The 23,324-nt window shown below is 38.4% G+C and overlaps 2 protein-coding genes, 1 long non-coding RNA gene and 1 pseudogene across 5 annotated transcripts; 2 read left to right on the forward strand and 2 right to left on the reverse strand.

Annotated features, from left to right (window-relative positions):
* Positions 1–264: 264 nt before the first annotated feature.
* LOC136279633 (uncharacterized) lies at positions 265–2,514 on the forward strand. The gene has a single exon (XM_066163576.1). It carries the CDS (start codon positions 280–282, stop codon positions 2,317–2,319), a length of 2,040 nt encoding a protein of 679 aa, XP_066019673.1. The 5' UTR covers positions 265–279; the 3' UTR covers positions 2,320–2,514.
* On the reverse strand, positions 2,390–4,620 carry LOC131792964 (uncharacterized; annotated as a pseudogene).
* A 70-nt stretch (positions 4,621–4,690) lies between these two features.
* Positions 4,691–14,663, forward strand: LOC131771624 (uncharacterized). Of its 2 annotated transcripts, XR_010716926.1 has the most exons (4): positions 4,691–4,804; positions 6,156–6,232; positions 7,784–8,083; positions 13,523–14,663. It is a non-coding gene; the product is annotated as an uncharacterized lncRNA (long non-coding RNA). The 2 variants fall into 2 exon arrangements; XR_009339208.2 differs by lacking the exon at positions 13,523–14,663 and having other exon boundaries at positions 7,784–8,687.
* On the reverse strand, positions 10,159–23,322 carry LOC131771590 (tolloid-like protein 2). Of its 2 annotated transcripts, none has more exons than XM_066163592.1 (7): positions 23,081–23,322; positions 17,625–18,037; positions 16,752–16,787; positions 14,327–14,695; positions 13,616–13,996; positions 12,810–13,068; positions 10,159–12,377 (listed from the first exon to the last, which is right to left on the reverse strand). In XM_066163592.1, the coding sequence occupies exons 2-7, from the start codon at positions 17,641–17,643 to the stop codon at positions 12,308–12,310; spliced, it is 1,134 nt and encodes a 377-aa protein (XP_066019689.1). In that variant the 5' UTR covers positions 17,644–18,037; positions 23,081–23,322; the 3' UTR covers positions 10,159–12,307. The 2 variants fall into 2 exon arrangements, with proteins under 2 accessions (XP_066019689.1, XP_058943387.2); XM_059087404.2 differs by lacking the exon at positions 23,081–23,322 and adding an exon at positions 20,649–21,163.
* Between the last annotated feature and the right edge of the window lie 2 nt (positions 23,323–23,324).

Raw genomic sequence — 23,324 nt, forward strand, 5'->3', positions numbered from 1 at the left:
CCGCAAATACTCTTTGATAAAATTTAACTCGAGTCATACTCAAACCACTTTGGAAAACTTTGCTTCAAGGATGTTATAAATGCCAAATCTTCCAAAGCGCAGAGAGACTACAGCATCTGTTACGATTACTTACATGACATAGCAGATACCGCTGGACAGGTCTCAGAAATAGATCGTTTTCACGTGACGTCACATCATTTCCGGTCGGCCATATTGGTGTACCACTTTCGATTGCGTAATCCCCGTAATTTTTCCACAACGATCATTCCCACAAGTAAAATGGATTCAAAAGAGAAAGAAAAAGAGTCCCAGAACAAAAGCGGGGTCGACTATTCTTTTCCGATATCCGAATACGCGAAGCAGCTGGATTTTCCAGTCAGAGATCGATATTTACAGAAAATAGCGGCAATTGGAATTGATCCAGTTTTAGTCGAAGGGAAGGACTTTAAGCCGGACTGTTTGCCTCCTGTTGAATCCACAGATATTTTGTGTTATCTTGTCTTGGAGACAAGTTTCTACACTCAGAAACAGTTTAAAGCTTTCCGAAGTCTTGAAGCATATAACCAAATGGTCTCTGGTTTTATCGCAAGCGTGCAAGGCCACATAATCGCCGACAAGTTTCTTGTTTTAGCAAAGGTGAGACATTCCCAGCGTATGAACGACTCTCTTATTTCATGTTGGGTTATCACGGAAAGAGAAGGAACAATTTTGTTTGCACACTGCTTAGGTTGCAAGGCTGGCCTGGCAGAAACCTGTTCGCATATAGCAAGCGTGCTATTTTATCTGGAAGCGTGGACAAAAATAAATGGCAGACTTGCCTGCACGCAAGTGAAGTGCTCGTGGCTTTTACCTACCTACGTCAAACAAGTAGAATATGAAAAGGTGCGAGAAATAAACTTTACATCCGCAAGGAAAATGAAAAACGATTTAGATGCCAAGATTGAGAACCTCTTCAATGTTTCCAGCCCTGATAACTCTGCTAAAGGAAACGTGTCAAAGGAGATCCCTGTTCCCTCAAAACCGGAAATGGATACCTTTTATGCTAAACTTAGTAAGTCTAGTAGCAAGCCCATCGCTCTAAGCTTAATACCAGAGTATGCAGACAGCTATATCCTCAAAAGTCGCTGCGTACCTACAATTAGCGATCTGTTTGATAAGAAGTACCTCGCTCTGAGTTATCCTGAGTTATTAAAAGCTTGTCAAGAAGTAGATATTGAGATTACAAAAGAACAAATCTTACAAGTTGAGAGAGATACTGTCGCACAAGCGAAGGGTAACAGTTTCTTCAGACATAGAGCTGGAAGAATCGGGGCCTCCCAGAGTAAGGCTGCTTGTCAGACAAATCCAGCCATGCCCTCCCAGTCACTCATTCAGTCTATCTGCTATCCTGAATTAAATAAACTGAACACCAAAGCTATAATTCATGGGTGTCAGCATGAACAGGAAGCAATTAGTGCTTATGAAGAGATAATGAAGAAGGAACATATCAACTTCAAAATTGAGAAATGTGGCCTTATGATAAACGAAGAATATCCATGGCTGCATGCAACTCCCGATTTCTTATGTTCATGCGACTGTTGTGGAGAAGGGTGTGGCAAGGTGAAATGCCCCCTTTGCATTGAGAATTGTGATTTTGATAACTATGTAATGAAACCATCTTCCTGTCTGGAAAAAATAGGCACTGGAAATTTCAGTTTAAAGACAAACCATCAGTATTATTTTCAAATACAACAACAGTTGTTTACACGCAAGAGGCTATATTGTGACTTTATAGTGTGTGCATTTGGACATGTGGGAGAGGCAAAGCTAGTAACACAAAGGCATTTCCCTGACAAAGATCATTGGGAAGCCGTTTTACCTAAACTGACCAGGTTTTGGAGGACTTGCATATTACCCGAAGTTTTAGGGAGATGGTACACTAGGAAACATGACTTTGGTGATGTTAAGCCAATGGAAGCCCATTCTGTTTGCTTTTGCCGAACTGTGACAGCTGAAGACACAGTAAGATGCTGTAATGCTAATTGTCCTATTTTGAAGTTCCATTTGTCATGCTTAGGTATTTGCAGCATACCTAAAACATGGTACTACCCCAACCTTGCTAAGCCAGTAATTTCAAAGGAACTTAAGGAACTGGTAGAGGCTTTGTTTGGTCCAAACTTTCAGGGCATTTCTAACATCCCAGTACAGCAGCAAATGAATGTCAGTGACTGCGGAGTGTTTGCCATAGCCTTTGCAACATGTCTTGTTTATGGACAAAATCCATGTAATGTGATTTTTGACATTCCTAGGATGTGCCAACACTTGAGAGAGCTGGCATGATGCAGTTGTTCCCTACCACTTGAATTTCTTTCTAAGTACACTTGGTCATCACTACAAAACTGTACTAAGTTATGATTTTTAATATGTAACTGACATGTGGCTTTAGAAGGTTAGTTTACATTTGAGCAGGTGTTAACCCTGGCCACCTGACAAAGTTTACAACAACTTTCATTGTCTCATCTTTTTAAAAACTTTCTATTAACAGCTACCTATTGCTTTCAAGTTTTAAAAAACTCTTACAAACTAGGTTGAAAGAAAGAGTAAAGCAGATTTGATAAATCCCATTTTGACTTGAGTTAAATGTAAGAGAGCCAGAAGAAAATTGTCAGAATAATGGGGAAGTCATTTTAGGTGCCCATGGTTGTCACTGTAAGTTTCAGTTACATATATGATTTTACGTATATATTTCAATGACAAGCGCATGCGATGCCTCATTCAATTACATAACACCATGTAAACACCAATACGTATGACAGGTTTCCAATCACCCTAATTACTAGTAATTATAAAATTGCTCATTACTCGGTTGCAACTGTACAACTGTGGTTCATGAAAATGAAGAACAGCTAGAGTCTTATGTCTCTGTGATCACACTCTATGTCACAAAGAATGTATTGCTAGTTTATCATAATGCTTTAAAGGACCCCAGTCAGCCAATCAGGGAGAGATTACTGAGAAACTACTAAAGGCAGTTAAACAGACTTTCAGTATTTTGCTCCACTATACGATGTCCATTATGTCGAGAGCATTGAATTGGGGGGGGGGGGGGGGCTGACTAGGCTCCTTTAACTTTTCGCTGCCATTTCAGTCAAGTGGTACAATGCCTGGGCACAAATTAACAAGAGCTGCAGATACATTAATAATCCTGTCAATCACTGGTGTTGCTTCTTCCTAAGAGCCACCGGGGTTGGAAATTAAGAAATCAATTGGCAGAATTCCAGACAATATCGAGTACTTTCGGCGAAGGAGGCCAATAACCCTTTCGACATGAATGCGAACATTTGCGATCCCCCTAGTTTTTTCAACATCCACAGGGTCAAGCTGGTCTTTTCCCTTTGTGAAAGCAGGGATGGCTAGTTGTGCTTGCCGAAACATAACACTCTCTGCGATGGTGAAACCACGGTCAGCCAAGACCAGATCCCCAGGCAACAACTTATTTAAAATTCCACAGTTCTCAGTTAAATATTTGTCTGATGTTCGTCCTCCCCAAGCTTGGGAAACATAGGAGATTGTACCTTGTGGAGTTATCCCAATCAGCACCTTAACAGTGTTATGGTGTTTGTACGATGACCATGTCTGTGCTCTTGCGAGCTGATTTGATGGTCTATTAATAAATACTTCGAAACAATCAATAATCACGGTAGTTTTGTTTCCAAATGAATATTTAAAACACTGTGGCATAGTTCGCCATAAAGCCTCACGTTCAGGCCAGTTGATAAGTGGAGCCAGGCGTACATCTAGCGCTACCATCCAGGATGAAAAAATCCTTGAAACTGTTGAAAGGGAGACATTGAAGCGATATGAAAGATCTTGATGTCGTGCGTCAAGTTTAAGTTTTATCAAAGTCATGACAAACTCTTGAAATGTGGTCAGATTCTGGGACTTGTAAGCAACAAACGGAGAAACATGTTCGAAAACATTTTGCAGGATATCGAAGGAAGGCAATCCAGTGTAGAATTTAACTTTTTCTTCGTTTTGTACAAATTCCCACCGATCAAATGGTTTCCGGTCAATGTTTAGAGAGCTGAATAAATATTCAAACTCTTCAGTTTGTGTGCCAGCTTCAACTGTTAATTTTTTCTCTTCGTCCTCATTTCCTTCAAAGCTGAGGTTTGAAACCTGTTCACCGGGCTCATTAAGTTTCTGTCTCTTCGCCGTTCGCTCTAGTTCTAGCTCTCGTTCTCTCTTTTCAAAAGCCGTTCCCTCGCTCTCTCGCTTCGTTTTGCCGCCGCTTCTTTATGATCTGCTCGATCAGTAGCTTTCTTGTGTCCCAAAAGCAATGTCGGAACCCAGTCAATATTAAATTTATCCCAGCTCTTAGCTGCCCTTCCTGAAACAAAATGCTTTTCGCACACACGATCGTTTTCTAAGATCTCTTCGGTCAGATCGTCACGGCTTATCGCTGAAATCCAGCGCGATCTTCTTTCTTCGGATAGTTTCTGTGCCTCTTCGCCTTGATTTGTGACCACAGAAGGCACCCTTGCAAAGTACAACCCTTTATCTCGTCCACTTTTGCTGCCACAACCAACGATCAGACACAAAACCATGTTCCACGCGAAGGACGCTACTAGTTTGTTTACAATTGAGGTACACCAATATGGCGGCGTAACAACGGTAGTCAAGGAATTGGTCACGTGAGTGAAAACGATCTATAAACAATACCACCGTCTCGCCATCGTGTCCTCTCTGGAGCGAAACGGAAAGAATAAGCAAAGTCCGCTGCAAACCCTTGCACGCGCTCGGCTGTCGGCGACCTTCGATCTTGGTGAGTATTTCATACAGATATCAGCCTCAAACTCACCTTAACTGTGCCAGTTTTAAAGTTTCTCTCCACGGGAGCTAACCGAAGATTATATCTAGAGTCTGTGTTAAAAAGAACGGTGAAATCGAAATCGATCAGCATAGTGTCATGCGAGGTTCTCCCGATTCAACCTTTGACAACGACTACTGAAAACATTTGCTTTAAAGGTAACATAGAAGTATTCTTTTTTTGTTTGCAATCGATAGAAATTCGAATTCAAAGCGTAGGGTTTAAAACCAAAGGGTTTGAGGTTTAATTTATGCTCGTTTGGATATTTTTGTGTATCAAATTATGCAGGTTGAATTTCTCAAAAAAAAAGGCCAGATACTGAAAGCTTGAATCCTAAAACGTTGTCTGTTTGACCTTGAGCCATTTAAATGTTTCGCGAAAGTAGAAACCAAAAGCCCCAATAAAACTGTCAAATTTTATTTCAGAGATAGCTGAGGTTTAGACCGCTGTACAACCTGGTTTTAAAATTTATTTAAGGAAACCAACATTGCTTTTGAGCACTTAATGGACTATGAATTTCTTGAGGATAAGGATCTTTTAAGCGGGTTTTTCAGATCTCAGTTTTTGTGGTAAATAAAAATCTAAGAATGAGCGCTCAAAGAATACCGAGATTCGAAGAGACAGCTGGAATGTTTTGCAGAACCATGCCAATTTGCGTATGATGAATCCTAATAACTTAATATGCAAATATTGGCTTCAGCACTCATGAAAACCTGATCGTAGCATGTGGGTTTCTAAAATTAGTGGGAAGAAATGAAATATAATAGCGGAAACCGCTTAAGTCATCTGGAGCGGACTTCGGTCGGTGTTTGTTATAATTGGAAAGAAAAAGAGTGCGTTTATTCGAGGAAGCAATCTTGTGCCGTCCGCCCTCAATCGAAACCGTTGAAAGGGTATGTTGCGTGACGTTACACATGTGATTTGAACAACATTAAGCGACACATTAAATTGAGAATTTTTAAACAAATGCGACTCGTTTCTTTCCTTATTTTACTGGCTAAATTCTAGACTGAATAATCCATCTTAATATATGAAAGTATTATAGTGTACCAAGTACAGTGGATTTTGGATTACGCACGGGGACTACGGAATCTAGAGTTCAGAGTAAAACAACTATTTCTAAAACAAACTGTGGTGGTGGAATTTTGTGAGATGTTAATTTTATTGTAAGAGCCTACAGGGCCGTACAGATCATGTAATAAACATCTTACCACTTTAAGCACTCTCGGGATGTCTGCCGATCAAAAGAAATATTTAGAATGACATGTTCTTGTACCGATAATGCATAAGGTATCTTTTCTTTCAGGTGTCAATTACCATATTAGAATATGAAGTTTTCTCGTTGGACGTTCCCTCTTTTTGTCACTGTCTTGATCCCTGCAGGTACGTGCATGATGTCTATTAGTTTACAGCTAGTTTTAAAATTTTTATGAAGAAATGTTTTATGGAAATCAAACGGCCAGAACGGCCTAGAAGTGAAGTTTATGACAGAACTCATCGTTACCGGGAGTCTAGCATAGGAACAAGTGATGAGGGGGATCGAAATGCGGATTAGTTGCGTTAGAACGGCCCAGAGAATCCCTAGGGGAGGGCATGCACCTCGTTAAAGATGGCGGACGGACTGTTAATATGGTAGATCAATGAGTGAGTTGCCAGTAGTCGGATTCTTGTGTTTGCGCAAAGATTTCTGAGATCACCACGGGGCAAACATTGCAACTTGCTTGAAGGAAATATATGGCGAAAGGTTTTTTTGACGCCCAAAAAACGATTATGGAGAGAGATCAACGCTTTTTCGCCGCAGTTTTATCGCAGATTATCAATAATGATGTTGATGCGAAGGAAGCGTAAAATTTTGGTAGGATTACCACCAAATATGTTATAAAGTGTACAGATAAACTTTTTTCCTTAAGCAAGGTCTATTGTGAAATCTTCATCGCGTAATGGTCTCGACATGTTACAAGATTAGCCATAAATCGCCAGGAAATAAGTCATTTACGACTTTTCGGTTGTATTTATGTATGTACAGCCTGTTTTTACACTTGTTAACGAATTAAATAATCTCCAGCTGCCTTGAAGACTAGCTCTTGTAGCGCTCTTTTGTTTTACCGAGCCGAGAAAAAAGCTTGAAGTAGACTTTACAGATGTCAAAAAAAACTGAAAAGACTTCGTTGAGTTATTTCTTAGCGATTGATAGCTAACGTTTTTGAATTTCGAGACTATTACACGATGTGAATTTAATAACTGATAAACTTTGCGCACGGAGAAAAGTCAATCGGTAGATTTTACTGCATATTTCATGGTTCTTCAATCAAAAACGTACGCTTCCTATTTGTCAGTATCACCCAAATCCATTTCTAATGAGAAAAGCGGCAAAAAAGCGATAATCTCACCCCAAGATCGTTTTTTTGGACGTCGAAACAACCTTTCGCTACAGATTTCTTTCTAGCAAGTTGCAAACACAAGGATCCGATTACTGGCAATTCATTCATTGGGGATTACCTCTGTGGGGATGACGGCTAAATTCTGTTTATTGGAATGACAGGATCATTTTCTTTTAGTAAAATCACTGTATGTTCTAATTGTATTCCACGAGTTCACCACAGTGCCACATTGGTTTTCTGTCTTCCGGTGCTTTTTTTCCATGTACGTTTGCGAATCGTACTTCACATCAAATTGAAATAGCTTAATGGAATTCAAACCATCACCATTTTTCGCACGAAGGGATGGTTGGCAGGGGGTGCTAATCTGCGGGCTGCGAAGAAGGAAAATCGCAATTTTTACCAACATTTCTTGGCGTTGAAAAAAGGAAGGGAAACATTTCCTCGTCCGGAGAGCTACAATTGGTAGGAATACCATTTAAAAATGTCTTTACCTATTTTTTCCGATATTTTCACGCAGGTTTTCATCTTAAAAAGCCGCTTTTGTTCCTTTCAGCTTGTGCTCTTCAGTGCAATGTATGTCATTTTGATACTCAATTAAATCAGAACGCTTGCAACACCACCGTTAAGAATTGTCCGAAAGACTCGACATTCTGCATGACTCAGTCAGACCGCAGACCAGATGGAAGCAGGACATTCACGAGGGACTGTGTACCCCCCAGGGTTTGCAGAAAGGACTATTGCAAGGAAGAGATCATAAATAGAATAGGACGGACGGATTGTAACATCACCTGCTGTCAGGAAGATTTTTGCAACACAACAGTTGGCAGCAAAGGACATATGACACGTACCAACTGTATGTTAGAATACTTTCTCATTATTGTAGGTATCTGGTTTTCTCTTCTAGGAAGACAGTTGCAACTTTAAAAAGTTTATTTTAGCTTTAGGCAGTTTCCTTCGAATTCGCAGCCTTTGTTGGGATCGTCAAGTAACACACTTTATCCCTCTCTAAAAGCAAATGTTGCCAAGGAGTTGGAATTCGGTGATGAAGAAAGAGTTAAGGATTTACTTTTCTGTGCGTCACGCTTTACTAACTGTACCAGCCATTCTTACTTTTCTGGAAATCTTGACAACAGAGTCAATTATCTCGTCACCAACTCTTTTCAGCTTATCACAATTTGTGATAAATAAGCCCGAATAAATTCTTCATAAACCTACTTATTTGCATAAGCCTAAAGGGCAATTCGTAATCTTTTAAAAAAAATAAACAGGTGCTCATTCATTCCGAATGGCACCCGAAAATCATTGTCGTATAAACTGAATTGAACCTTGAACACTGCTATTGTTGTCACGTAAGCTTGCCATGCGGTCATGTTGTAATCGTAAGCGCGCGCAAGTCACATGGCAAAGACTGCATTCGGAACGCCATTTGGAAATATAGTGGTGTTTGATTATTGAAACTCTGTTACTCGTCTGTCCGTATTCCTTCGTTCTCCTTACAGCCGACATCAGCGGACGCTGAACTACTTCTTCTCTTCTCTAAATTACGTCCCTTCTGCATTGTGTTACCTAAAAACTGCAGTTCTCTCATTCCAGTCAGAATGAAAAAAAATTTCATTTATATTATTATAGATCAAACATTCTGGATCTCTGCTTGTTAAAATCTCCCCTAAAACTTTTTATAAACATATATACACAACAAGATATGTCGTTCACGAGGCGAGGTAGAGTGTATCACTGACATTTTTACCACATTTTGACTCTTGTCTATTCTATTACTGAAGAGACACACGCTGACATTTGTTTTATACGTATGATTAAGAGGGGTTTATTCAGTTGATACTGACGTCATCTATACGTCTCTCCTCCAAAAGAACACAAGTAAGAACCAATCAAAATTCGTGTAAAATTCAGCTTATTGTATTACGTATATACCCCTGTCGCGCTCTCATCAAGCCTCGCGCATGTTGACAGAAAAAAGATCATTCATCGATTCGCTATATTTCTGTGGAATCACGAAGATTTCTAAAGCCCTCGCAGAGTGGTTGAGTGAAAAATAATTCTCTTTTTTCACTTTTACAAGTACTACAAAGAGCAAAGTTAAAATAGTGCCAAAAAAAGCCGATGTTGTTGTTGGCAATTGCAAACTTTCAAAATAAGAAAGACCACGTGTATTTTCATTGGTACTTAACAGATTCTGTGAGCTTGTTGCCTTTTACACAACCACAAGATTCGCACGAGTCCCATTGCATGAATTTGAAAAGTGGACGATGGCTCTTGAAAACTGTGACAAGTTCTCACGACGTTTTTAGAACATAACTGCTTCCTTAGAATGGACGACATTCTCCATTGTGTTTCAAGAGACGCTAAGTTGGCAAATATGATTGTCCAATGTCGTTCTTCAGCAGCGTGGCAGAATATGTTGTTTGCCCCTTTCACGCCTGGAAAATCAATCGATTCAGCTTAATCTTAAATTAAGTAATAGTTCTTGTGTATAGTCACAACGATACCGTGCCATATCGGGTCAGTGCCTTGATATCGTGTGATATCAGGACAGAAAACCAGGCTTTGGATTAGCTTATTGCGAGTTTGGGTACGGTAAAAAGTAATAATGCACAAATAAGCAGTCTTTCCCCGTAGCCTCCCCGGATGCGGTTCTGCGTTAGCCGTAAAAGTGAACGGCCTCAAATTTACCCAAGGCCTGTGAAAGCCACTTCTGCTTTGAGGCCTGCCCTCCAATCTTGACTCAACTCAGTTGACAACTATTTGGTGTCGCATAACGAGACTGTTGGTCGGAAATATTTGAGCTGAAGAAATACCAGTTCAGTTTAATATACATCCTAAGGCAGTATTGAATATTAATGCCTGTGAATATCTGAAAATCATATATGTGCACTAAATAGAATCGATCCTCGCAGTTATGAACACTACTGAACTAGTAGTTGATTTGAACCCAGGACCTCTGCGATACCGGTGCAGCGTTCTACCAAATGAGCTAACATTATCTGGATCAAACATAATGACCAGCTCCCAGCTGGCTTGTTAGCTCAGTTGGTAGAGCACTGCACCGATATCGCAGAGGTCATGGGGTTCAAATTCAGTACGGGTCTGAATTTTTATCAGTCCTTATTTAAACTACTCGTTCAGTAGTGTTCATAACTGCGAGGATCGATTCTATATTAGTATTGAATACTGTTCAACGTTTGCTTTTTATTAAAACCTAGAAAAACTGCCTTGTAAATAATCAAAATTCGTAAAACATTTTGTCAGTAATCAAAATAAATTTTAATTCTGATGGTTATGTAAACATTGCCATTTTAAACAAAGCGAAACTTCCAAATAAATAGTTTAATTTATACAAGATACTTTTAACTAACTAATCAGTATCATAAAATGTTACTTCCGCTACATCTTCCAGTATAAACAATGTCAAAAATGTTTTTCTTTGTTCCGAAAGTAAATTTTAAAAGTTTTAACTTCAAAATCGCATTAAAGCTCTTTATGGTTAGTGACACATTTCCTAATTAAAAAAGAACATGAATTAAACGCCCTCGAGGAAAGGGTATACAGTCGCCGTCACCTACAACCTCTACACATAGGGGCCTGGTTGATTACATAGAAGGAAGTTATCATTTATTTAATTTTAATTCCATAAGCTTGAGGAAGCTAATTCAGAGTTTTTGTCTTTTGAAAAATTTTCACCTCAATAATTTCAAGTTCGCTGACTGCAGTCCACGTATATGTTCATCATCCAACTTTTTTTTCATTTAACTTACTCTTTCCCTTATTGCATTTTTCCACATTTGAAGGTTTCTTCGTCGCTGGAATATCACAAGTTAGTTTCATTAATCGAGTTACACAATCAAAGGCGGCCTGCACATAAACTGACCAACTTGCTCAGTTTTCGATTGAATGTCGAATATAAGATTACATTGGTTTTGCCTTACTTGTCTCTGTGTGACTTGATCTAGGGAACTGGAGCCAACTTCTCAACAAATCATATGAGTCACAATCCCGACGCTCCCCTTTAACTGCGCTTTAAGCAGTGTGCTTGTCTCCACTTTGAGGTGTCATCGCCAGATTATGAAGTTAACCTTTATCCTATAATAACTATGATTTTGGTTTCACAACACTCAGACTAAATGCGCTCCATATCTAACATAACTTAGTAAGAAAGCTTTGCTGTCCGCGTGAATGAGGATCTTTTTTAATTCACTTTCTTAAAGACGTATTTAAATTCCAAAGACTACTCTCTTATAATTCAAAACTCAGAGATCGCAGACAAAAAAATGTACAAACGCTGATCTGATACCAGACAGATACCGCGAACACAACGAATATGTTAACAAAAACTCAAACTTAACTGGATGTAATTATAAAAAAAAATTTTGTCTGCCATCCTAATAAAAAGTAAAAAAGAAAACCTAATAATTTTAAAATCATAAAAATCTTCTAAAGACTTACAAAATAAAGTTTTTAAATGAAATGTTGATCTCATAGCACTTGATTCTGATTTCTTATTAGGATTATAAACTCTGACATCTTCTACTAATTTTACCTTAAATTCACCTATTCTACATAACTTGTCTTACAATGGAATAACTTCCTACAATTTTTTCCTTTCGGAAATAATTTGATTTAGTAATGTCTCACTGACTAGAAACTGCCGATACTCTTCAAGTGTCTCTTTGATACAGTTATTTAAACTAGGCAAGAGAATATAGCCAGTTTATATTCTCTTGAACTGGGACAGTCCCTGAGGAGACGACGAAATATTTTCCCAATCATTTAAAATCGCCTAAACGTTAGTGCAGTTCAGAATTTACGTTGTGAGTAATATTTCAAAAATGAGAATTAGGCAGAGAACAAACAAATATTACTATTGGTCCGTTAAAAATTCTCGAGCTTTCATATGATTCCTTAACACGACTATGACAGTCGTGCGGTGAGTAATTTTCACTTATATGATTAAATGTGATGCATCTTTCTAGGCTGAGTATTAAAATTTGAAAAATTTCTAATTAGAGTAACTGTAAATTAAATATTGTTTCGTAATTAGAAGGGATAATGTTTTCTTTTATTACGTTCCGTTGAACCACTTGTTTAGGATCCAACCAATGTGTAAAATAACGCCCAAAGAAATAGTGTATCTATAACAAAAAATACAATGCAAGAATCTGAGTAAGTCGCCTTGTAGGGATCAACCGTTATACTTTTGAATAGAAAAGGTAAGTTTCGAAAGAAACTTTGGCGCTGTGTCGATTGGAGGGTAGATAAGATAATCTGGTTTCATCAACTGCAAATTGGCCACCATAGAGAGTTTCAAAGCTGACGTTTCGAGCATTAGCTAATAAAGCCCCTCTTTACAGCGTTCTACTCTTGTTTTAATGGTGTTGTTCCCTAACGAGTTTTCTGTAGCTCTGTTGGCAAAGCATCCGCAAACGTGACGCATGCGCAGTTGGTTGGGGCTCTAACTTACAATGAACGAGACTTAATCTTCGTTCCATGCAAAAAAATATAATCGTACTCACTAGTTCATCAGTAAATTGGAGGAATAAAGTAATTCTTTAAAGCCAACCCACCTAGCTTCGTTGTAAACTCCAGCTGATTCACAACAGGAGGGTTTTCCTCCTATCGAACAACAATATTTCAATTTTTTATTATCCTTTGGACGCGGACAGTAATCCCTAACTCTTGATCCGTTGTCATGACAACTCTTTCCTCCCGGCTCACAACAGCTTGGGCCATTGTTATAGCAACAAATACCAGTTTTGTTGTTGTTTACGTTTAATTCCTTTGGACATTGAAACGGGTACCTCCAATCCATCGGACAGGAAAATCCTATAACAAAGAGATTACTTTCAGTTTTACTTCTTCCTTTCAATATCAGAAATTTATGAATGAGTAGAGCTCAGTTGATTTGCTGCATCCCTGTAACTATGAGACGCACGCACGAACAGTGTGCCTGTTTTTAATTAGATCTATCCACTATCATTGACTGTGAACGTGAGAAAGCTTTATATTCAACGTTAGCTATGCGTTCGCTAAACAGTACTGAAGGGAAAGTCAAATTACCGAAAAAAGTCTCAAAATCTGTTACAGACATTTCGTAAAAATGCTTTGTTTATTTTGCGAAAAAAACCCCAAAATGGTTTTGCCTGTAAACTAATCAAAACTTAGGCGTTTCAACTTGCAATGAATATTTTCATTCAAACCTAACCATAGTCTGATGAAACTGAGAGATAATGATTATTATCTCTTGAAGAAACTGAACCACACTATGCCTTCTTTGCAGTTTAAGTCGGCACCATTTGCAAACTGGAAGTCAGCTTACTCTCCACTTAACCCTTGGAAGTTAATATCACACCTAGGAAATCGTACAGCTTACCTTTCCGATATTTCTCAGAAGAAAACTGCGCCACAAAACCCGAATCAGCCACAGCATCGTCTGATCTGAATCTTACCCAGAGGTGTTGGCCGCTTGAATATATCGCATCCGTGTTATTAGTTCCACAAAATGTCCCGAGCAGACGAGCACTAGAATTTGCTCCATCTCTTACTTCAACGTAATCGCACGAACAAAACTCGGAAGTTCCCATTCTACCGCAGCTTTGTATTGACATCGAGAGGAATTTGAATTTGATGCGCGTTCTATACGGCGCAGTGATTTCCCAGATACAGTCCACATTGTTAGGATAATTTCGAGAAGGAAATTCAGGGCTGTGAACTGTTCCTACTGATGTAACGAGGCTCGTGGCGTTCCTACAAACTGAGAACCAAAACTATAACTCAATAATAGAATAAACGGAGAGAAAAGTGAACGACAAAAAGGTCAGGACACAAAGAATAACTATTGTAAAATAAATTGCATCGAATGGTGTCTCTTGGCTTCATCTTTATTACCAACTGAGCTACTTGACTGACTAGAGCTTTGCTTTCAATTGTAATTCTGATCAAGAATTGATTGACAGAGTTTACTTTTAGTAACACGCTGAATAAAAACGACTAGTGCCCGTAAGAACCGCTGAGTTAGTGAATAAATGACGTTTCTTAACCTTGTGAAATGCATGACAAAGAAAAACTAAGGCGCTAAACAAACCTGCACCAGGAAGCACTGAGGAATATGTCGCCGTAAATCCTGAAAAGCCGTTTCCATGATCAGAACTGAACACAACCTTCAACGCCTGTTTGCTTGAAAAGAAAGGGCCTGGTAAAGAGCTTCCGCAAAACTTTCCCAAAGAAGTGTGTATGTTTCCGATGACGTCCAAAATCTCTACAAAGTCACATTGGCAATCAAGGCAGCTCTCCAATTGAAATGTGTTAAATGTAAGTTTTATGTGCTGATCTCTGGCTGGAATTGAAATGTGCCATACACAGCGAGTGTAGTCCGGATAGAGCAATGACCCACGTGGTTTGGGGCTACTTAAATCTCCAGAGCTGTTTGAAAAAAAGGTAGATGCAGGACACCCTGGAAAAAAAAAGAAAAAAAAAAAAAAAAAAAAAAAAAAAAGGAATGGAGTAAGCATGTGAAATCCAAAGACATTGTTTATAAAGAAAATCATTTTGAAGCGTGTGATCAGCCATTACTTTCCACGGTTATGGGCCACCATCTTAATAGATGGTGCTGACTTTCTCTATTTAACACAAATTCATTGTTGCGTCTGTTTAGTTATAGATCACAGATGACATCAAGATATGGTGGGAACAGATAAATAAAATAAATGGACAAAATATTTAAATGGTGACTTTCTTTATGTGTCTGTCTTCCAATAGATCATAGGTAAGGTTCAGTTATAATACCTGCGTAATTCAGCTTCTTATATATAACAAATACACCTGAAATTCAATGTTGCCGTGACACCTGAAATTCAATGTTGCCGTGACACCTGATATTCTATGTTGCCGTGACACCTGACATTCTATGTTGCCGTGACACCTAACATTCTATGTTGCCGTGAAACGTGACATTTTATGTTGTGACACTTAACATTCTATGTTGCAATGGTTCTATTCGAATTCAGTGATATAGTACAGATGACGTCAAAATGTGGTAGGGACAAGAAAATGGCACACGAGGCGCAGCCAAGTGTGTTACTAATGTCCCCACCACATTTTGACCTCTTCTGGTGTAGTCCTCCTACACGTCTGTTCTCCATAGGATCATGAAGAAGAACCAAAATAAGAGCGTGTATAGTTTAACTTATTCTATAAAAAGGAAATAGTTAAATAGAATAAGAAAGATGTATGCTTTAAACTCGGTAAAGAAATAGAGAACGATTTTTTTCGTCTTGCCACTAGCGAGGGACAAAGAAAAAATTCTGAGTCTCCAGGAGGGGCATCGGAGCGCAGAATCCGTGGGTTCGAGGTTCGAATCCTCATAGAGGACTCACAATGTTTTCCTTGTCTCACGCTCGTGACAAGCAAGACGAAAAACATCTTTCACGATGATATAGTTATTTTCTGAAAAAACACATGTTAACTTACAGAAATAATTTATTGCGTCTTGGGAGTTGAAGGTTCGGAGAATAGCTTGCTCTGGTAAGTGAATTAAAAAAAGGCTCGATGATCTTTCTCTAAATTTTTTTTTTTTTTTTTTTTCAAGGAGCTAAAATTTCAAGCTAACGCAGTGCATAATCATCTAAATTTACTGGATTGCACAATAGTTAAACTGGAGGTTGGTAATCTTCAGTTGAGCAGGGAATTTCCGCAAGATTTCCGTTATTATTTTAAACCAGGTACACCGATACATGTACATCCGGTATTATCAACAAACCACACACGTGCACTCGGAGATATGAAAATATCTTAATACTTCCAGCTGCATTTGTTGGGACACCTACTGGGTCTCATGCCCCTCTCAATGCAAAATGGCTCAGGAGCATTGGCAATTAACAAGATAGGAAGGGAAGAGGGGTGAAAGAAAATCTTGAACATTGTCCTGGAGAAGCATCCCAACTAATTTTGTAAAATAATTCAAATAGTACGCGCGCTCTGATTGGCCATAAAACCATTTTACATGAGCGTATGTAAACACGGTTTTCGTCCCTCTTTCATTAGTTATTTTATAAAAGAAATGTAAAATGGTTTCTGTGTTTACATAGCCTGATGTAAACACTTGGGAGGTTGGGAGAACACTCGATAAGCTGGAAACCACTCCGCTTCGCGTCGTGGTTTCCTACGCTTATCTCGTGTTCTCCCAACCTCCCGCGTGTTTACATCAGCTATGTAAACACGGAAACCGTTTTACATTTCTTCAATGTCTGGAAGCGTGGTTTCACCAATACATGTGTATCCGGTATTGTTTACCACCACACGCGTGCAGTCGGAAAAATGCACGAAATGAATAACAATGGAGCACTATCAGCTCCCAAATAGGAAACAGCTTGATCAGGAGTTCAGCGCGTTCTTTTTCTGCTGAAGGAGAGATGCTTTTTCACGCCCAAAATGCTGGCGTGACTACCAGGTGATTATTCATATTTTTACACTTTTGTACCGAAATGTATTAAGTTATCCAAGGTACTTACATTTTTGCGTTGACACAATTTCCACGAGACAGATTACTGTAAAACCAGAAGGGAAAAAACAAAATTTTAGGGAATTAGTCTCTGCATAACCCATAACCCCAAATGTCAGACCAACTGTATTAATTAACTAACAAATAAGTCACGACATCTTTTGACGACGAAATTTCCGTTCCAAGAAAGGAAACCATATCTTGTTGACTTGCTAAGGAAGAAGCGCTCGAAAGAGACATAAGCAAACTGAAGAGAACGAGAATGTGTTAATAAACTTGAAAAATTCTGGCTGCGTTTTGCGAGATCCTCGAACCGTGATGAAGCCTCTTTAAATATTCTGAGAGGCTCTAAAGCTCACAGTTACAATGTTGGCTCTGGTACTTCCATTCATAACTAATATACGCGTCTAGATCAGTCTAATAAAGCGGCTTAAGCTGTAGTGTGCAATGACGCTGAAGATACGTTCTTAGCACTACTTATTGGAGCGGAGGCCTTAAGGCGGAAAACAAAACTGATAGGTAGCAAGCGGTCTGTTGCACCTCATTTGTCGGAAAACGACGAGGATAGTATTGTATGATAGATAAAGTGGAGTCTTGTGTTCCAGCCGTTAAGACCTATGTTTTATTTTGAACCTCATTTTGAGCTCTCGAAATAAGAAATTCCCTCTAGAACCTGATATTATGAGTTAGTTTCAGTTTTGTTTATCAGCAGCGGTTATTTAAGTCCTTAACACTGTCTGTTATCAAATCATCAGCTGTCAACAATAGCATTATCACCAATCAAGCGCGTAACAAAAGCCATGTATGTGAAGAATAATTTTAGACTAAGTATTAGCTCTGAACAACAGAAATTATCTAAAAATATAAAAGATCACATCATTACCTGTCAACAACTGAAGCATATCGTCAAGCAAATAATAGCAAAAGCCAACTCCACCTAAATTTCCTCGGTAACTGAGAGGCACAGAAACCACAGCGGATGTAGAAAGGTCATTTTCAATTCATGTGAATAATATTTTCAGGATCATGCCCGGTGTACGTTCCGTCATGCAAGGCTAACAGCGCTCCTTAATTAGGATCGGTTCGTGATGATCAAAATAAATGCCTTTTCTTTACAATGGTATGACGTCTTTAGTTCATACTATGGTTTGATAGGGTATCTTTCGCACGAACTCCGTCCTTTTTTCCTCCGCTAACAAAAGACTGGTTCAGCGAGAATGTGACTGTGATGATCAGAAAACCACCTTGAGATGGAAGCTTTGACACATTGACGGGAAGATCCTACGAATTAAGTGTCTACGAGCAGAAAAATACAAAAAATGTGAAATGTCCAAAGCACTTAGCGGTATTTTATAAATCATGACATTTTCTAATGGATGACGTCTGTGATGTGCTCTTTTCTGGCGTCGAGGGTTTGTAAGCTACTTACTTGCTATCAATTTGCAATAATCTAAATGTAAACATTATGTTTGTGTCTGCACCACAGTGAGCCTACGCGTGAGACAAAGCTTTTTGGTTTTTCTTATTTCCTTATTTGTCGTCTTTATGAATATTCTAGAATAATTTCTGAACCATGCCTTAGGGTGATTTTAAGTTGTAAAATGGTTTGAAATATCAAGAGTGCGACAGTTGTGTGAGTCTTAATGAAAAAAACGAATGGGTTGATCTACAATGTCACTCATACCACGAAAACCGTTGACGGGAAAATAATTTACATCGTCTGAACGTGATAAAAGTGCGATAACAACGAAGCACAGAAGTTAAAATCAACAATTTTTCATTAACAAATGCACTTGTCACGAAAATATATGAGCTGAATCCATAGTTAAGAAAGCATGCGTGTGTTCTGACACTTTTCATTACAAGTAACTTGAAGAAAAAACATCTGCTTATGTGGACTTTCCCCGCACACTTTTCCAATCTAGTTCCTTGATCAGTCTCTGTATTACAAAAACTGGCATGTCACTCACTGCCAATCGTACATGTTTAGGAAAAATTGTTAAGGGAAATCTTGCCTTTGAAAATAAGTCTTAGGGAAATCATACCCTCCTACCTTTAAATTTCTTTGCAGTGCAGCTGGGTAAATTTTTTAAATACCCAGGTTTTTGATGACGAGATCAGGAATGAAGACTATTTCTATTATCAATTACACAGTGGGGAAGTCTTTGTTGATCACATTACTGTCAACGATCAGTGTGAATTCTGCTTACAATTACTTTTGCCAAACGCACGTAAACAGGCACTTATGCACCTTATACAGGCCACATCTGACGGACAGAGAATGCCGGCAGGAATTGCTGGCACTGCTCAAAACAAGCCGCTTGATCGATAATATTCGACTTTGCTTTGCTGGAAACTTTCTACCACGTAGCCGAAACTGATGACGTATTAGATATCTGCAATAGAAAGTCATTCTTTCAACTTCCTTTCTCGATCAATTTTGAGATGACGATCGTATCTTTTCAAATTGTCAGCCTATTCTTTCGACTTAAGAAGGATGCTATGCCATTGAAATCATCACTTTGGCTACTCTTATCTGTATCTTATATACGTCAAGGCGAGATTCAATGTCGCATGTGTTGCCGCTGCCAACCTTGCTGGCGCAGAGCTCTTGTGTAAATATACAAGAGAATACAGACAGTTTATTATCTCTTGATATATATTTAAATTTAAAACTAAATTAAAATAAAAGAGTAATATATATATATATGTATGTATGTATAAAGAGTTGTGAAATTCCCTTCATGGTTACAGTCATCTTTACCAATATAACCAGTCGAGTATCGAGACTATCGTGTTCAGGTAAAGGCAAATCTATTGTGGGTGTGTCTTTGGAAGCCATCAAAGCGAGAAAACCGTCGAGCGGTTTCATTACCGGCGTATAGCAATTGAGGGATAGTATCTTGTCTCTGCTGATCAGACGTTCTGTCAGACCCTAGGGGGTCGGAAAGGACACATTGATTAATTGTTCGACAGCTTGATTCATCGTGTTTTGAGCATCGCTGTCACGCTCGGATTCTTTTCAATTAAAACCCAGCTCATTATCTCATATCGGTCAAGTTTTGAACCGATCGGAAACCTTCTGAGAGTCAGCGAATAAGCAAATCTCAAAGCCATCCAGTATTGCCATGGCACTGCTCTTAAAATAATGTATAATTTTGGTATTTCCATCACTTTATCACAACCTAAAAGATTATTAACATTTTGTCACGAAATCAGTTTAGTGGCCCCAGAAAACTGAAATAGCGATTGAATCAAAGTTTGAACTTCGCTGTTTTTAACGCGGTATTTACGTCCCGCTTCTTATTGCTAACCAGGTCAAGTTATCGAAATAAATTGTCATTTAAAGAACATGTGGTGGCAAGTATAGGAGGAGTAAACACGTGGCCAATTGTTTTCGTTTTGTTTAAAAACTCTTGTTTACATTAAGACTCGACAATGCTTCAGTGTTTTCGTTTATGAGAGCGATTATGGCGATATCAAGTTATAATAATGTTTCTACTTTACGCCAAAACGTCGTTTTGTGGCGCAAATCAAGAGTTAAAACCTCTTGAAGCGATATCGACGTAAACCAGAATGTTTTAGATTCTGCGTATAAAGCGTAAACGTATGGTCTTTGCGTGATGAGGCGACCACCCATGCGGAAAAGACTTACACTGAAACGAAGATTTCCCTCGAAATTTAGGGAAAATCAACTTAAAATCTTTTAAGGCTCTTTGGCAAACGTGATGGTGAGGTTACGTTTAAATGGTAATTTGATCTTTGTCGATGGCTTGCAACAAACGCGATTGTTCCACGCCTGAGACATTAATAATAACAGCGGTCGTGTATGTCGAATAATCATTTGGCTGAATAAATTTATGTCTCCCTTGAAATGTATAGAAGATATCAATAAAGGTTTGCTCACCTATAAAAACTCTCATCATCCCAACAGTTGCGTTCAAAAATTTCCTTAGGATGATTCATAAAATTTACACGCGGTCTTGATGTTGAGCCAGTGTGGCTTGTCGACAAGGTGATGTCTGTCACGCAAAAGTGCAATAGTTTTCTTGTATATGCAAATTTTCCTCCAATGATTGGGCAGGTGCTAACAAAGAAAGCCTGAGCTTTTGAAGAATTAATGCAAAGTCAATTGACCGGAATAACAAAACGTCATCTGGACGAAATGTCAATAAAACCTGATTTGGGAAAAAGCCAACTTGTCACTGCACCTCGTCGGCCGTGTCTGCTAAAGTCGGTATTCGCCTGCGCGCATTCTAAAAGTGACAGATAATTTGTTTATACGCCCTTTTAAGTGACCCATGAACGAAAGCTATGCAAATTTCGCAAACAAGAAGAAAAATCGTCTTAGGCAAACTTCACTTTCAGTTTGAAAGTTAATGCCACTGTCTGGAATTTTCTGTCACATGTTCAGATTCAATTTTTTATTTTTTTTTTAAATTTTATTTTTTTTTTCTCTGTTCTGCTCTGTTCTTGCGTATTCTGAGAACCTTCTTGTCGTGAAAAAATTTCAATGGAAAAGTCATATCATGTATCTTTAATAAGACGCCAACTTCATAATCGATGGCGAAATATAATGAAATATTAAAAAAAACACTCAAATACAGGTTGACAGATCTTTCTTTTATCTACATTGCGGTCGTTGAAAAATAATTTACACATATAGTTTTCAACCCCAAAGGCTTGAAGTTTACACTGGTAATGCATATTTTATGAAAATACAATTTCAAAGAGTAGCAGGTTGGCGCAGTTTTTCAGCCAGCGAAAAAAGAAATACATAAATTAACCACTCTATTGCTAGTTTTCAAGACATCACATTTTTAATTATTGGGTGAATATACCATTATTTTTTTGGCTAGATATTCTTCCCAATATTCTTGGTCCTTTCAGATTATCGGCAACATACTGAATAGAATCAAAACGAACAAATTTTATAGATACTTTTTGAATTTTTTCTGTCATCACGGAATCGCAGCCATGTCGATCACTACCTTTTTTCGGTAACTTTTTGGTGGTCAGTTTAGTTACAAAAAGGAATTGATTTAAGTTGCCATTCCTTCCGTTGAGATGATAAAATCAAGTTCATCCAAAGAAATTATTACTATGTAACTTAAACGATTTGTAATTTTTCACCAAAACCCAAAGATATGCACGTTTTTAATTAACTGGGTGATGATTCTAGACGTTTTATTCGATCAGCTCAAGTTTTCTTTAAAACAGCATCATTCTAAAGGGTATTTGGCTCTGTACCTCTGCCAGCATGCATTTAGAATGTCTTGTTTTTCGTTCTATACTATAATCCTAAATCATACTTTCGGTCCACTTGGAACACAATCGAATCCTCATTATTTACATTATGATATTTGTCAAAATTGTTTTAAGGGTTGTCGGAGTAATTCTGAGTGAAACCACTGATTAACAATTAATATTGATAATTACAAGTTATGCCTTCATTGAGTGGAAGAGACAGGCGTATACCTACAGCCATCATTTTGAAGATATTAGTCTCCGACACCTCGTTTTCATCAACCAGCAAAACCAAAATTCTAAATCAGTTCCAATTTTGACTTAGAGAACAGTGGGCTAGGAACCACCTTATTACTGCCTCTGGTATAAAATTCCAATTCGATCTAAACCCAGAGAAAATATCAAGACCAATATTTTCTCTTAATTTCGACATATGTATCTAGAAGGGGAAAAGAACAGCGTACGGTAGATACACATGCTGTCTTCCATAGAATAGTTTCAGGTGTTTAATCTCGCGTGAGAGAGTAAAAAGAAAATAGGAAATAAAGAAATAAAATTACCTTGATTTTTCTGAAATTTGCGTGTTGCCTCTGTTTGAACTCTCTTGTAATTATCATGCTGTTAAGCCTCTCTGACTTAATGGTACAGTTTTTTAAAGCATTCTCTAAAAAAAATAACTTTTATTCTAACAAATTTTCACTTTATGACTTCCTGCCTCTCAAAAACCCCAAAACGTCGTTATATGTGTGTGAATCCTAGCACTGGATATGTGTAAAATCCCAGCCGTCTCCTGCTTTGTCCCTAGGGTAACGACCAAGTATTCAAATAAGTATTCAAAACGTCGCTATATGTGTGTGAATCCTAGCACTGGACATGTGTAAAATCCCAGCCGTCTCCTGCTTTGTCCCTAGGGTAACGACCAAGTATTCAAATAAGTTTATCTTTTCATTTTTAAGTGCGAGAATGCGACTTTCCTTAGACCCATTCTCAACTGACCGCTCACATTAATAGCTGGAGATATTCGTGTGTCTGTCTTGAAGGTATTAAATTTTGATGCTGTGGACATTGCTACAGCCTAAGGGTATTACTTACCGAGACTTTACCTACCGAATACACAGGAAAGACCAGCAACTGAAACCTTTACATTGATTCCATGCATGGTTGCAGAGCATCGAACTATCAGCAATGATGGTATATTTATCCGAGCCTCTTTGTTTTACGATTGAACATAATCTTTGCCACGAGGAACTTTAATTTCTTTATCTATTAACATTGGGAAGTGCTAAGGACCAAGCTTTTGTCAAAATACACTTCTTGGCTATCAATCGGAGAGTAA

Source organism: Pocillopora verrucosa, chromosome 1, assembly GCF_036669915.1.
Source record: "Pocillopora verrucosa isolate sample1 chromosome 1, ASM3666991v2, whole genome shotgun sequence".
In the NCBI taxonomy this organism is placed as follows: Eukaryota; Metazoa; Cnidaria; class Anthozoa; order Scleractinia; family Pocilloporidae; genus Pocillopora; species Pocillopora verrucosa.

Coding starts and splice junctions, on each gene's coding strand:
- LOC136279633 (XM_066163576.1), top strand. CDS start 280: ATGGATTCAAAAGAGAAAGAAAAAGAGTCCCAGAACAAAAGCGGGGTC.
- LOC131771590 (XM_066163592.1), bottom strand. Junction 14,696..16,751: donor AATTGTGTCAACGCAAAAAT/GTAAGTACCTTG, acceptor TTTTTTTTCCAG/GGTGTCCTGCATCTACCTTT. Junction 13,997..14,326: donor CTCAGTGCTTCCTGGTGCAG/GTTTGTTTAGCG, acceptor TTTGGTTCTCAG/TTTGTAGGAACGCCACGAGC.